At 42.0% G+C, this 16,567-nt stretch overlaps 1 protein-coding gene across 4 annotated transcripts in view; it reads left to right on the top strand.

Annotated features, from left to right (window-relative positions):
* The window catches only part of GSK3B (glycogen synthase kinase 3 beta), a 376,205-nt gene that overhangs the window by 322,426 nt on the left and 37,212 nt on the right, over window positions 1-16,567 (top strand). For all 4 annotated transcript variants that reach the window (XM_069202693.1, XM_069202692.1, XM_069202691.1 and 1 more), the window contains exons 6-7: window positions 4,539-4,645; window positions 6,483-6,580. In XM_069202693.1, coding sequence (XP_069058794.1) covers window positions 4,539-4,645; window positions 6,483-6,580 — 205 coding nt within the window. The remainder of the gene's footprint in view (window positions 1-4,538; window positions 4,646-6,482; window positions 6,581-16,567) is intronic.

The raw sequence follows: 16,567 nt of genomic DNA, 5'->3' as shown, positions 1-16,567 counted from the left end.
AAAACAGTTCTGTGCCTTATACCCCAAGGATTTGTAGCTTCGTCCCTCTGGCAGACCTCATGCCTGGTCTCACTGTTATTGGGAGAATTATCGTGCATAGAGCTTCCTGCTAATCTCTGGTCTGCTGCATACAAGCCACAGCGCTTTATTCTTTCATAATCTGGTGTCCTCACCCGGTTCACTGTTCTCCCCCTCCAAAGAGAGGCAACTTTGTTATCTCTAGCAACGTCTTGGCTGTTCTAATAATTGTCTTGCGTTTCTAGTTTTGAGTTTTCCCCCATTATAAACAAACTGTTGTGTGCCCCACCCTGTGGATTTGTTCACCTTTTATTACTACCTGTCTCACAGCTAGTGTCTTAAGGGTCTCAGGGGTGTGGAATTTATTAAAATATCTACTTGTCCAGGGGACAGGTTGCTTCTCAAATCTACTTGTCCTGTAAAAAGATCTACTTGTCCCTTTGGTGCCATGTAGTGTGGCGACAAATTATGGCAGCAATTAATAGCCTCTCTGATTATGCCAGGGCTACTACCATAGTAGGGCTTGAATACTTGGAGTTTCAATCGCTACTGTAGCAATTTCCTTATTTTGCCACCTTTCTGCAGATCTGCATACTGGGGCTGGAGGAAGCAGTAAGCAATAGTTTCATGGCTGGAATGCCTTTGAGTCTGCAAACCTACTAACCTGCATGTTTTAAAGATTTTTACAAGCTTCTCTCTAATATTTTCCCATAATAAGAAAGGTTGGACATTTACTCCTGACAATGGCAGAATTAGAACTTCTTCCAGGGTTGGGAAGAAAGTGGCTGGAGGGAAAATGAACTTGCAAATGCTCAATAGATTTTCACATGAGCAAATCTACACATCGTATTTACCCATGCTAAAATACAGTTCACATATATTTTATAGGGGTACAACATATACCATGGGTGCACTTTTGTGACTTTCTTTAAGAATTTGGGGCCACATGTAGGTAGGTTCAGATTTGTGACCTGCAAATTGCGAGTCGCAAATCCGAATGTAGGATGGTGTCCTTGACACCATCTGTGATTCGCAAGGGCTTCACAAATGCCCACCTCATGATTAATCATGAGGTGGGTCGCAATTTGCGACCCCCTCGCGAATGGTGGCCTGCTGGAGACAGCAGACCACCATGTCTGTGACTGCTTTTCAATAAAGCATTTTTTTTTTGTTTGTTTTTGTAATGCAGCCCGTTTTCCTTAAAGGAAAACGAGATGCATAACAAAAATGAAAAATGAAACGTTTTCGTTTCATTTTTTCAGAGCAGGCAGTGGTCCGCAGGACCACTGCCTGCTCTGAATTTTTTTTTACAGTGACATTCACAATGGGGAAGGGGTCCCATGGGGATCCCTTCCCTTTTGCGAAAGTGTTAGCACCCATTTGAAATGGGTGCAAACTGCGATTGGTTTGCGCCCGCGTTCGCGGTCACAAAACAATCCTACATTGCACTGCGAGTTGCAATTAGGAAGGGAATACCCCTTACCAATTGCGAGTCGCAAACCCATTTTGTGATTCGGTAACCAGGTTACTGAATCGCAAAACTGGGTTTGTGTATCGCAATGTGCTTTTTGCATGTCGCAAACAGCGAAAGTCGCTGTTTGCGACATGCAAAAAGCTACCTTCATGTGGGTCTTGGTCCCTAATTAGGTCTGGTGTTAACAAAGACATTTTGTTTTTATTAAACTTCTATTTCTCTCTCTTTCGGCTGGCTTAACTGTGAGCGATCGCATTCTGCTCTTCCACAAGGAGCATATTGCCACACAAAGTAGTTTTGTTCAGTGTCAGGAACTACAGTGGCAATCAGTGACGTAACAAAACTGGAGGGTGCCCCTTTGCAAAGAACATGGAGGAGCCCCCTCTCCAGACTCACTCAGGGCAGGTGCTGTGCTGGAGGGGCCCCCTGGAGGGCGGCTGCGGGGCCTTTGTTATGCCGCTGGTGGCAACGTGTGCTTTAAGAGTTCAAAAACTTTTTGGGGGGGTTTTGCCAATGTTTGTTACAATGTTGAGGGCCTGGTAGCTCCCACAAGAATAAAGTGTTACAAAAGCCATGTCAAAACAAGACACGCATTGATGAAACTAAAAGACTTATAAAAATATGTCAGATCAGTTGGCTTTGTCAGTGTTTGTTTATTTTCATGCTTCCCATAATCGTGTTGAAAATGTTTACACTGATTTTCCATTAGAAATATTTTTGGGAAATACTAGCATGCATCAACACATTTTACTAAATGACACTTCATTTGCATATAATCAGAGAGCATTCTGGGAGCATTATACTTAGCCTCTTAGCCTAAACTTTTCAAACATGTGTGTACACGTTTTATTTTTTTTTGTACTGGAACCAACGTCAGTAGTGAAGTGTGACCTTAAAACATTTATTTACAGCACTCACCCTAATAATGAAGGCTTTCAAATAATGAACCATATATACAAGTTCGAACAGCATTATCTTTTGGAAACACATTACCTCAACTGCAGAGAATTCCACTCTCTGTAAACAAGCAACCAAAGGGTTTGTGCTGCAGGGGGTTGGGCCTACTTGTCCCAAGGACAAAGTAAACATAAAAACTTGTTGCCCTTGACCCCAAACAAGATGTCCTGAACCGGTTTAACTAATCTCTTATTTAACCTGATAGGAATATTGAAGGGCCTTGGGGAAGATCCCAAACCTCTCCCTGTCCTAAGGAGTAAAGTTGATCTTTTATTCTTGCTCATTTCTGACTTAAGTTTCACCATTGACTGGGTTAAGACACAACAGGAAGTCGAGAGCAGAATTATAAACAAATATCACCTGTTTAACTCTGCCTTCAGCTGCCTGGCTACAACAGGTTCAAGACAGCTGTCCCTGTTTCGTTTTTAAGCAATGCTTGCACTTCCTCCACAGAATCCCCTTATTATTAAGCTGATACACAGTTCATGCAGATTAAAGGCAAATGTTTCATTAAACATTCATCTGCACAGTGCTCTCTGGCATTCTTTTGACAGTTGTTTTATTGCACCAATACACTCTGCTGCCCAGTCTCCCTGCAGGTTGAGAATCTGTACATTCCTCGGTTTCTTCAATCCCTGCCATCTTTCGCAAAGGAGAGAGTCATAGCTTAGATAGTGGCAGAAAGTCACCTGGGTGTTTCTCCGCCTTTCAACTTCATACAGAGGCCGAACGACCTCTGAAGTCTGGTGGCTCCTTCCTGTCTCTGCCATCCATGCAAACACACAGTGCGAGCATTCAGACTCATTCCCCCACCTCGCCCATTGATGCTGTCCGTCCTGTGAGTCCACGCTAGCGCACACTGCCCTGTGCTGGCTAGCAGGCTATAGCCCATCTTGCTTACCAGATCACTCACTCCCACATCCCTCACTACTCTTTTCCCCACCCCCCCATCCCTCTCACCACCCCACCCCCCAACCCTTAGTCAGCTCACCATGTTAGCACTCCAGTACCACTGAAGATAAGCAACCAGAACTACTCATACATGGGGCTAAATTAGTACTGATCAGTACAAATAGTACAGTTCGGGGATATTTGCTCTCAGGCTCACACTGCTGGGAGAGTAGGCAGCAAGCTACCTCTCGACATTTCTATTAGCAGTCCAAAATGCAGATGTAATTGTAATGTTTGGTAACATTTGCTTTTAAGACAGAGACCTCAGAAATGTGCTCGGAACAAATGTTTTAAGTGATGTTATGGTTAACAAACAAACCATATGGTCTACTGACCTTGGCAGGTGATGGTTAGATGTTCATACTATAATCTGCCCCTTGTGTGCTGCTCAGTCATAACCTCATGCACTGACACAGGTAAGAGGTCAAGGAGCCATAACTTACTGTTAGTTTTCAGTGAGTGTTTTCTTTATTCCATGCAGGGGGAAATAATTGTCCCCATAGAGAGAATGCACAAATAACCGCACATTTGCATATTTATTGGTACAGTATTCAGTGACAGTCCAGTGAGTAAAACTGTGTTTGCTACTTCATAGACTGCCTGTTTTCACAATTTTACACAGGCTATCAACTAACAGTCACCACTGTGTCTTCGTATGCTCAGGTAGTTACGTTTAAATTGCTCGCTAAAAAGATTACTTTACTTTTCGTATTTCTTGAAGTTCTCCAAATATTTATGTATTTGTCAGTTAAAATGTAGGTAGGTCACAGTGATGGCTAGGGGTCCTCGGCTGCTGTAGTAGTCCGCACTCCTTGTGCCTAAGGTGTCTGATTCCTTTACTATACATGCATGTGTATGCTATAAATTAAAATTGTTGTGGTTCTTTATGTTGTAACCCTTTGGAAAATGGGTTTCTGCAAGAGAACAATGTTTACTTATGCAAAAACAGGTCATGGATGCCCACTCTGAACCAGTGGACAGACACTGTGGATATGTTTTAATCTTTGAGTGAAAGATGGAAAACTCTTAAATGTATTGTTTTAAGATACTCTCTGCAATTGTTTTAGGGCATACACAACTGTACACTCCGGATATTTCTAGGTTCATTCTGATATTGTGTTTTGTTTCTCCATTATAGTGCAAAGCAGTTGGTCCGAGGAGAGCCCAATGTTTCCTACATCTGTTCTCGGTACTACAGGGCTCCAGAGTTGATCTTTGGAGCCACTGACTATACTTCTAGTATAGGTAAGCACTTGTAACTTCTGTTACTTCAGTTTGTGAATTTTATTTAAAGCAGACCAATTACTATGAGTCTGAACTTAATTATTTAGCTTTCATTGCTGTTCTGTAGTGTAAGGTTTGAACATAAGCATATTGTATGAAAGTTTGGTTTCTGTAAAAGGCAGGTGAAGCATTCCACATTAAGTCTGACAAAAATAGGTAGTTTCGCAAGAAGAAACTTCTCTCAGGATTTTTAGGAGAGCAAGATGACTGACCTTGTCAAACACTGTGTGTAGGTACCAGCCGATGAGTAGACAAAATTAATCTTTGTCTAGGATACGCAGTTCATAATCTTCTACTTGTAGCTTAAAGGGCTCCATGCTACAGCCTTGCTCTAAACCTGAAATTGAGCAAAATGATCTTTGGTTCAGCCGCAGACTGTATCAGCAACAATATCACTCAGCTTTCATGGACTTTGTCTAAGAAAGGTGAGTAAGACCCAAGGCAGAAATTGTTTAATACAATTCCTGATAGCCATTGGATTTAATAATGGAGTAACCTGACCAGTTTTTAGACAGTAAGGGGCTTTACACTGTATCACAGAAATTTGTCTAGATTGGGACATTAGAAGCGCTGGTGGGTTTGTATGTTTTCTGTGATATGTTATATTTGTTCTACATAGTTTTTTGATGTTCCCTGTGGAAAGTGTTGGCACTAGATATGTCCTAGGCTCTGATGTTTTCTCTTGTCCTCCAGATCTTTTGAATGCCAATAATTAAGCTGCTTATGTTTCTGTCCCTCAAGCTTTGGCTGGTGACTTCTTCCATATGATCTCTGTCATACTGTTATTATTTTTGGGGATGACTTGTCCATTTGAAGAGCCTCTTCAAGCTATGGTGGATATGTTGTGGATTTATTTTGTGGTCACTGATCCATTGTTTGTTTCCTCCCCGTTGACTTGTGATCAAGACTTGTATAGAGAGTAGAAACAAAAGGGAATGAAGAAGTGATCTGACCAAGCAGCATGTATTGGGTTCTTTGTCTTAAGTATGCCTTCGCTATTAAGAGATCTAAGATTGAGCCCCACACATGGAAAAGTGACGAACACAGGCCATTTTTTAAAAACCTTTTTTTATTATTTTCATACAACTGGATGGAAAGCATCCTACTGCAACAAATGTTGAAAAACTTGAAGATTTTTATTTTGTTTGTACTTAAAGCAAATTCAGAATTACTCGTACAAGGCACCAAAAGTAATCCATTAAACAGTCTAATGGACAGACAACCCCTGACCCCCATCCTATGTTGCTGACCATTGAGTTCGGATGCCATCAGGACTCGCCCTGTGTCTGTACCCTCCTTTCTCCTTCAGGATGTGTCCTCCATTGCATGTCTCCCGGGTCCCCACACCTCATCGAATCGAAGGATGTGGCATTCCCAAATTGTGTGCGATCTGTTAAAGATTGAGGGGAAAATGACCAAGTAGCAGTCTTCAGTGTCACTGGAGTCTCTGTGGTGTAGATTAAAATTCCATAGAAAGATATTATTTATTAACTTGCTGTGAGTTTCATCCAATGATTGTGTCTAGGGCGGTGGGAGATGATGTGGAATCCTGACCATGGTATCTGTTTTAATTTGTATTTGTCTTATCTGATGAGCATCTTAGACCCTTTAACTCAACACTAACATTTATAAAGTGTTATTTATTTTTAAATCGATTTTCAGTTTTCGTTTTTTCTTTTTCCGTTTAAACTTTGTAATGTTCTCTTTGAGACTACCTTGCTTTGGAAATGTGCTTATAAATAGTTCTCAGGCCCCAGATCACTAATGCGTAATGTCTACCGGTTTGTCTCCTTTCTAGATGTGTGGTCAGCAGGCTGTGTTTTAGCAGAGCTGTTACTGGGACAGCCAATATTTCCAGGTGACAGTGGCGTTGATCAACTGGTGGAAATTATCAAGGTAGGTTTCGCTGATAAAGCTCTGTCTGTTTACTATTTGTCAACATGTGTCGAGGGGTTTTCCATACGAAAAAGCAAGACACGACCCCAACTTATTTTAATCAGTGGTCCTCATATTGGTGCTATCAACTGTTTTGCTTAAAGGGTCCGTTTTTTTAACCAATTTGTCTTTCCTGCCAAACCTTAATGGAAGCATGTCTGTAGTCTTATTGATCAGGTTTTCTAATGATGCACTATATTGACATATCTGCCTTCTCATTCCATGCAGTTCCTGCCTGTACATTGTCAATCAGTAACTACTCCAATAAATTACCTTCCTATAATGTTATATAAGGGGGGAGGGAACACACTGCCTCTCATCCCACCACGGTTCACCCCATTGCATTCTGGTAAATGTATTCCATTTATTTCAAAGAAGCTGCAGCTTTTCACCAATGTTGGTGCAGGTATTGTTGTCCTCGCTAGACTCTGGCTTCTGGGTTTAAGCCCTTCGCCAGTAGAGAGAAGAAGTAGCAGAGAGCAGAGAAAAGTCATCTGGAGTTGCTGAAGTGCTGCCCAGTCTCGACCGGTCACACTGTACCACTCTACAGGCGCATCCAAGATGGGCTCGTTTGCTAGCGTTGGAGTGCCCAAAGGTTACTTGCATCATATTCCACCTATATATTTACTAATTACAGTGGTAGCAGTGGACGAAATTGTTTCACATCTCCTAGTAACACTGTTAGTGCATCTTCAGTTTGGAGGTTTGTATTCCATATGCTGAGTTAAACATTGGTGCTCGTCAACCCTAAACACCCTGCTACAACAAGTGTTATTGTAGTGCCTTCCAAAGCTTCCTGCTGTGTATCTATCAATCAATCAATGATTTTTGAAGAGCGGCTACTCACCTGTAGGGTCTCAAGGCGCTGTATCATAAAAACACAAGATATTGGAGCACACAGCAAAGTATACAGGTACACAGTAATTTGGCATGTGAGTCTGTAGTGATTGATGTTTTTTCGCAGTTTAATTATTATTCCCAAAAAACAGAAGACAGAGTTTCAACTAACTTTATCAAGGCTTTGTATGGATCAGTAGCGTGGACCCCACAAGATATGAGGAGAGGAGGTTAGCACCAATTAGTTTTTGGTTTTGCATATGTCCGGATTAAAGAGTGTCTGTACCAGTTTAAGTAAGACGTTAACCATTAGAACTACTTTCAGATCTTTAAGTAGGCGTGTATTGTAAGGTCTCCAAGTATAGTAATTCAAACTGTTGTTATAGGCCAGTTGAAAGTCAGTAGACTGATTAATGAACGTCCAGTAATGTGTAAATCTGAGTATCTAAGACTTACTTAAATTAGTACAGATACTCTATCTTTAATCTGAAAAACAGACATACACATGACTGATCACTATGGATCACTACGGACTTATGTGCCAAAGTGTGGTGTAGCCGTATTCGTAGCTGTGTGCTCGAGTAACTTGTGTTTTTATCTGATCCCATCTAAACAAGAGTGGCAAAAATTGATACACTACACTCGTACGTGCAGTGACCGACCCAGAGGTCTGATATTTGATAATACTAGGAATGTTACCAATGGCGTATGCAACACTTATTAAACCCTATCGCCCCCATTATGATCCTGAATGTTTCGGAACAGGTATTTCACAATGTGTGCAGGTGCAACCAAATACATTGATCTTAGGAAGTTACCATAACTTAATGTTGCACTCACTATTAATTGGCTCCGGTGATAGAGACAGAAGTCCCCCTAAGGCCTGGGAGGTGCTCCTTTTAATAATGAAGCAGTGCAAACTGTTGATTTTGTTGCGATTGTGCCATAGTATGAACAAAGAGTATGCATGTTACTCATCCGTGCACAACACTGTTGCTGTGATAGATTATTGGCTTGGCATGATAGATTTGGCAGGTTGGTTAGGAGACCTAACCCAATTGATACATACTCTGATAACTCCCAGGTAGCACCGGTATCAGAAATGCCCTACCAGGCCTGTAGACGTAGCATATGGGGATTGCAACCCACTATGCTGCTAGACCGTGCATTAAGAGAAAGTAGATCAGATAGGCTATCCTTGCATACTGCAATACAAATCAGTACTCCGCTACACTCAAGGAGTCCTTTAAAGCAGTTATTAGGGGAGTGTGTATAGCCAAGGGGTGTGGAGTACTTTTGACATCCATATGCAGGGGGCTACCTGTGTTGGAGGCAGAGCTTAAATTGCAAAACGCATTCGGGGATGTGCAATCACCGGACACTCTGAGACATACAGGTAGATTGCAGGAATATAAAGAAGAAGCAGATGGGCAAATCAAGTTCCTGAGTAAATATAACATGGAATGAATATTCTGGGCAGGTCGATATCTGGGACACGCACTACCTGAACATACTAGGGCATTGTGGGTCATCCGGTGTAGTGCCAGTCGAGTGGGAGGAAGGCACCGCACAGTATAGTTGGGAAGACCTATTAGAAGTTTTTACACATTAGTACTCTTAACTACATGACTTTAGAGGCTCCTGGAGAACCAGAGATATACACAACTATTTAGAAAACGTCATCCTTGCTTGGATTGAAGCGACTGAAGGGGAAACCCTATGTGCCTGTTTAACTTTCACTGAAATAAAAAATGCTATTAGGGACTGGAAAATAAGGCCCCGATTAGCGATGGTTTTGCTTGTGAGATTTACAAAGAATACATTAAGAAAATTGTCCCCCTTTTCTTGCGGATGAACGAAGAACAAGTGAAGGGGCAACTCCCACCAACACTGCAAAAGGCTATTGTTATTGCACTCCAAAAAGTTAGTAAGCCGCCAAATGCCTGCGCTTCTTATCACAGTTATCTTTAATAAACATCTGTAAGATCCTTGCAAAAATGATTTTCACCAGGCTGATCCCTTTTTACATGGTTTAGTATTTCCGGATTCATACCTGGCGTATTCATGTCGTATAATCTGAGAACATTATTCAAGAACACTATTCGCAGCCACACACCAAATAGACCCAGACATTAGGACTCCATGAAGTGACCATTTTTATTTACCACCCTGGAAAGAATGGGACGGGCCACAGCATAATGGAATGGATTGGGGTTCTGTACAGTCAGCCCATTGCCTGTGTAAGCCTGAATGACATGGTATGCACAAAAATGGATATTAAGAGGCACATGGCACAGCTGTTCCCTCACATCCTTGTGCTCACGGTTGAGCCTTTTGCCAGTATAACGGTTGGTAATGTATAAAGGTTGGTAACCGCAGGATATTCTTAATCTAATATGTGGATTATATTTAATTCTTGGCTTAAAAAATTCTGAAAACTTGCCCAACCCCATAATTGGGAAATCATTGCCTATGGAACATGGTGGAGCCTTACAATAAACTGTACTTCGAACCATGGCAACACTAACTTCCAAATCCTTACTAGGAACCTTGTCCAGATGCTAGTCCCTCAATTCTCTGAATACATGATTTGCAGTTATTTTCAGGATCTTTCTTCTAAGGAAGCCAGTACTCGACGCACCTGCTTCTCAGTGAGCAAGTATTTTGTGTTATTTTTGTTTAGCTCAGCGTTCAGTGTGATCTGGCTTGGGCAATAAAATTTTACTGTTAGACTGGGTTTTAGCTGCAGAATAAATGGTTCATAAGTGGCTTTAGTAAGCCACACAACCTCCTCTGATTTATAAAGCTTTGTACAGGCATGTTAGATGGCAGACCTCATTCATAAGTAAACAGTTTGTTTTTGATCATGGACATATTTGCAAGTTACACATTCTGAGATCTTCTAAAACACCTTTCAGCAGACATGCAACTGCCTTTGTTGAACCACCATGCTGTCAATAGTAGGGCTGGTGGATGCAACCAGGGTAGAACTGTTGGAATGTTCTCTTGAGGGCGGCTGTAGTAAGCCTTGTGAACCATGCATTACACCTTGAAGTAGGTAGCCTGAAAATCTGAGGCATATAGAGTAAAGGGGGATGAATATTGTCTTGGAAGTCAGGGGAGCTTTAGCTGTCGTAGACTGATCCATCGGGCTCCCTCTGGGGAGCCATAAACAAGAATAAGGATACTCAGTGGTTTAATGATTAATGAAATAGGGAGGTTTCTCTCTTTCCGCTTTTCCTTTTCTCTTCCCATATCCAACCGCAGACCTACCGCATAGTCTAAAACACCGTTCTGAAACTGAGTCAATATAGGGAACGATGTTCTTTGTCACCATTACGTACTGGCCACACCATGGTGCTTTTCCCACATATGAAATGTGCAAGCGTACAGTCTAATGGAGCAGAAGTTACCTTATCGGTTGAGTAAAGTTTTCCTGCATGCATAAATTGATCTAAAAATAACTGCAGAACATTTATGGGGAAAGTAATCATTTATTCATCGGCTATATCGACATTCTCATCCTTCATTTAGGACATGATCAGAAGGGCTGCACTTTAGCTTCAGAGTAGCCACCTCTAGAACTACAACCTTGAAGTGTAGAAGCTGTGTGTAGACTGGTTCCCGCACTCTAAACAACACACCACAAACCCACATGGCAATACACTTTATCATCTTAACAACATTGTTGAACTAGCACTTCGAAAAGAAAGGAAATGTCTACATATAAAACAGGCATTAGCAGTGCCAATAGGTCTGGCTTCTAAATGAAAAGGCCACTTAAGTCATTGAGGGGTTCAGGCACTCAGTAAGTCATGAGACATGCACGGTCACTCATCCTTACACTGATGCTTCCATTCTGCCACCCACCTGCCTCCTTCTGACCAAGACCGTGTGGGCCGAAATGCATATGTTTCTCCGATAGAAGGAATACAAATATTGAAGCAGCAACTCCTCGAGAGGGCCTTGTATTTTCCTCCCTCTCACTAAAAGGGGAAAAGAAACACAAAGAACTGGGGCATCCGCACACAAGCTCTGGCCCAATCAGCTGGGAGTCCTGAATCGCTCCATGAAGAGAGATATATGCCAGTGAGCTGACATGGGATGCACCTGTGGAGTGGTACTGTGACATGTGAAGACTTGGGCAGCATACCAGCAACCCCAGATGACTTTGCTCTGTTATCTGCTACTTCTGCTTTCTACTGATGAAGGGTTAAACCCAGAAACACGTGTCTAGAGATAACAGCACTACCTGCACGAACTTTGGTGAAACACTACAGCAACTTTGAAGTAAGAGTACTGCTTGTACAATACTGCAATGTATTATCTACAAAAACAGGTGGGTTTAAGGTCATTCCAGTTATCACAACTTGCACAAACAATATGGAAGTGGGCTCATCGCATTCACCTACTGGCAGAATATCTCCCAGGAACTGACGACTAGTTCGCTGACCTGCTCAGCAGGATGCATCAACTAGTCCACGAATGGGAACTCCACCCACCAAAATACTTCCAAAAGTGGGGAACACCTTTTCACCACAGTAGAAAATGCAGTATGCCAAAGCTTCACATCCAGGTACCCTCACCCTCTGCCCAGGGGCAATACTCTATAGATGAACTGGTCAGGGTTATTTGTCTATGTGTTTCCACCTCTGCCTCTCTTTCCATTTCTGGTTCAGGAACTCAGAAAGACATATCTCACTAAGATCCTGGTAGCTCCTTCTTTGGCACGTCAGCCATGGTTTTGGGAAACTCCCCAACAGGCCTGACCTTCTCAGACAGGACCAAGGACAAATCAGACACTTCACTCATGGCTCCTGAAGTCCTAGAGTTTGGTTATCTCCAATTACCATTGGATTGTAGGTAGCTTCTTAAGGAAGCTCGTAGACCAACAACTAGAGCATATTGCGCAGCAAAATGGAAACGCTTTGTTTTTTTAGTGCCAGTCCAAAACACTGACCCCCATCAAAGCATCTGTCCGAGATATTGTTTGCTATTTCCTTCTCTTGGAAAAAGCAAACTTGGCTTACACTTCAATCCGATTACATCTTGCAGCCATCGCTGCGTATTTACAAAACAGACAACATGCTTCTCTGTTCAGCATCCCAGTTATCAAAGCATTCGTGGAAGGACTTAAGAGTAATTCCATCTATACTACCCGCAGTCCTGTCATGGAATCTTAACGTAGTTCTAACTGGGCTCATGGGCCCACCTTTTGAGCCACTTCATTCATGTGCTTTTCAATTCCTCTCTTGGAAAGTGGCTTTTCTAGTCACTATTATATCACTCAGACGAGTAAGTAAGCTCCAAGCATTAACTTTAGAAAAACCTTTATTTCAAATGCATAATTACCAAAATTAGTTCTCAATTCCACATCAGTCAAACCATTGAATTACCAGTTTTCTTTCTGCAACCTGACTCAGCGGCAGAAAAAGCACTAGACACTTTAGATTCTAAAGGGCACTCATGTATTACATTAACAAGACTAAAGAGTTTAGGAGAGCAAAACAGCTTTTTGTAGCCTTTCAGTACTGCATAGGAGTAATGCAATTTCAAAAAATGGCCAGCTAGGTGGATCGTTAAGTGCATACAAACTTGTTATGCTGAAGCAAAAAGACAGCTGCCACTAACTCCTAGAGCACATTCCAGTAGGAAAAAAGTTGCCACTATGGCGTTTTTGGGAAGCATTCCTTTAGCAGCTACTTGGCCTACACCGCATGCTTTCACAAAGCATTGCTGTGTAGATGTACTAGCACATTAGCAAGCCAATGTAGGACAGGCTGTCGCAAGAACACTTTTCCAGACAGCTGCAACTCTCACAGGCTAACCATCGCTTTTATGAAGGGACTGCTTTACAGTCTATGCCGAGCATGTGTATCTCCAGCCACACATGCCATCAAATGGAAAATGTTACTTACCCAGTAGAGATCTGTTCATGGCATGTAGTACTGTAGATTCACATGCACCCTCCCTCCTCCCCGGATGCCTGTGGCAGTTTCAGTTACTTTATAATTGTATATAGATGTACATATGTACATACTCTTTCATGGACCTCTTTCTCTACACTTCTCCTATACTCTCTCACCCATCTATGGGAAAATAATCTAACAAAGGACTCGATGCCCATGTGCAGTATCACCGAGAAGGAGGAATCACTCGATCCCGTGACTCAAAAATGCTTCTTGAAGAAAAACAACTTGTAACACTCGGAACCCAGCACTAGATGGCAGGAGCTTGCAGAGCATATGAATCTACAACACTACAGGCCACAAACAGATGTCTACTGGGTAAGTAACATTTCTATATATAATACCTATCATATTTTTTTTTTTATTTTTTTTATTCCAAGGTAAGGTTCTGGTAGACAGACTACCCTTTCAAGTCTTCCACAAAGATTCTAACAAGAATTATTACAGTGCAAATCTTTTAACCATAGGGTGTGTTTAATGGGGGTAATGGCCCGCAAAATTCTTGAATACAAATTAATCTGCCAGACTTTGATTCTCTTTATAAAGATATTTTTTTCCAAGGTTCTGGTAGACAATCTAACCTGTCAGGCTTTCCACAAAGATTTTGACAAGAATTATTACAGTGCAAATCTTATACCCGTAGGTTGTTTCTAATGGGATGATCAGATGCAAAATTCTTGACTACAAAGGAATCTGCCAGATTAATTTTGTAAAATACATGTATTTGTGCTTTAACACTGTGCAATAACAATCACTCTTAAAGGCCTATTGGTTTTAGCTTATGTGTTTCAAAACAAATAAATCAGTCCTACTACCTTTGTCGAAACTTTCCATAATCAACAGACCAGGCTTATGGCAGCTGAAACATTTCACAATGAACCATCATGCATATGTGCTTGTCACCCTAAATAACGCAGACTTACTGTATTGTCTTTAACCTTTCCTACAAGACAACCATCAGCTTGTGCCATAATTAAATTAGAAACATGTACAAAACACAAGTGGTCAAAACAACAAATTTCCTCCTAGAAGATCCCAGTAAGGGATATTATCATGCAAATCTTCTATCCCTACAGTTTGTTCGAGTCGGTCTCCAGTATCAAAGCCCTTTCCTGCTTTGGTAATGTGTGGGATTCTTTGTAACAAAATATCTTCCTGCATGCATTACCACAGTGTAATAACAATCCACCCATAAAAGCGTATTGAGTTTAATTTGTGCTTTTCACAGTAAGTACGAAAGACCTACTGGTTTTGTTATAACATGATAATAAATATATCAAAACTTTGGAAATTGGGAGGGTCGTGTCCTTCTCCAAAACCCTTGACAGTAATATGTGAGGTTTCATGTAATATACCTGCCCACAGCCCCTAATGCACTGTAACCACAATCCACCATTAAAGGTATTTTGGCCTTTTCAAATTCTGTTTACAATGAAGAAGCCAGGCCTACTGCATTTGTCATAATTTTTCATAATAAGCATGAGCTCTATGGCATCCAACATAACTATTCCTAGTGAGCCAGTCATGCTTTTATGGCCTCTATCGTTGGCTTGTTAATACCATAACCACCTTGAGCCTACTGTATTGAGTTTAAGCTGTCCCATAAGGCAACCATCTGCACCCCATCATAAAATAGCAAACACATTGAAAAAAGAAGTTGTAAATCAAAATAGTGTGTCTCCAAAGAAGTCCTAACAAGAATTATCATAATGTAAATCTTCTATTGCCACGGTTTGTCAGAGAAGGTAACCAACTTCAAAACCCTGACCTACTATAGTAATCAGTGGTATTCCATGCAGCAAAATACATCTCTGCTGGTTTCAACACATAGTAATACCAATCAGCCTTCAAATGCAGATTGATTTTTAGCAGACCTGTTTAGGGGGCCCCTGCTCCAAGTGGGTGCTATTGGGCCTCATTGGGGTTGTTTGCCTCTGATTTCTTTGGCTCGGTTCTACTATGGCTATGCAAACTGGGCTAAGAACAACCACTCTAGCGCTTCTCAGGGAAGTAGTAAGGGGATTTGCAAACTCAGGACTCAACAGCCACCCATCAGCACAGTGACTGAATCTTCGATAAGAAAAGCACTTTAATACACATTGCTTAAAACGGAATACCACACAAATAATTGCAGCACATAAAATTTATACTGGTGCTTGAGTTAACGTACTTTGGCTACCTTCCCCCCCCATCCCCGCCCCTTATTCCCAGGTATCCCGCCTCTCATATCTCTAGGGAGGACCCATGTTTGGGCAGAAAGTCACTGTGCAGCATGAATTAAGACTTTGTTGCAGATACCCCAGCTCAGTACAACTGCACCTAATTCAGTGCAGTCCCCTTTTGTACGGTCTCACCCTGCGCAGGTCTCAGTGTCCTCTTTGGCTGCCGTCTGGAATCTGGGAACATGCCCCTCGATTCTCTCCAGCTTCTGGGAAGTGGTAGACTAGTGACATCTGTTGATATCCATTATGAGAGCAGGTCTCTTTTGCAAGACAGTAAGTTCAGCTGTCAGTCCAAGTTTCCTGCTCAAAACCACACACTTCTAGAGACAGCACCCATGCTTCTAAGGCTCACAGTTAGCTTTACGCAATCTTCCTTGGCTTGATGGATCCACAGCATCAAGGTCTGGGTCATTCTGGCACTTCCTGGTCCGACCCACCTCCTGTAGGGTTGACAGCCTCCTACCCTCTGTCAGCAGTCAGGTTGGCTTCCAGACACTTCAGGTTAGAGGTACAGTTCTTCAGCAAAGAGGACTATACATGATGTCCTCTCACCTCTAGGAAACTGGCTGTCATTCAGACACAAGCTCTAGTTGCCCAGTAGTCCTTATATTACTTTGTGGAGCCCTCCTTTCATTGATTCCAGAGAACTTGGAACTAGAAAAACAAGTGGGTTATTGGCTTTCACTTTTATACACTCATAGTAAACCGAAGATATGGATCCACTGTATGCACTTTCTGAACCAGTTTGGGGTGTCTCTTCATTTTTCCTCTCCAGGCTTCTTTTCAGAGACAACCTTTGTGAAGTGCATTGTTTCTGACAGCAGGGCTGTCTCCAACCTGGACCACCCACAACCAAGGACAAAGAAGTGTGAACTTTCTGCACCAGGCTACCAGCATCCTCACTGAGTAGTGATCAGGGA

The sequence above is a fragment of the Pleurodeles waltl genome, chromosome 8 (genome assembly GCF_031143425.1).
Source record: "Pleurodeles waltl isolate 20211129_DDA chromosome 8, aPleWal1.hap1.20221129, whole genome shotgun sequence".
Classification (NCBI taxonomy): domain Eukaryota; kingdom Metazoa; phylum Chordata; class Amphibia; order Caudata; family Salamandridae; genus Pleurodeles; species Pleurodeles waltl.
This window is presented reverse-complemented; position numbering and strand designations above follow the sequence as displayed.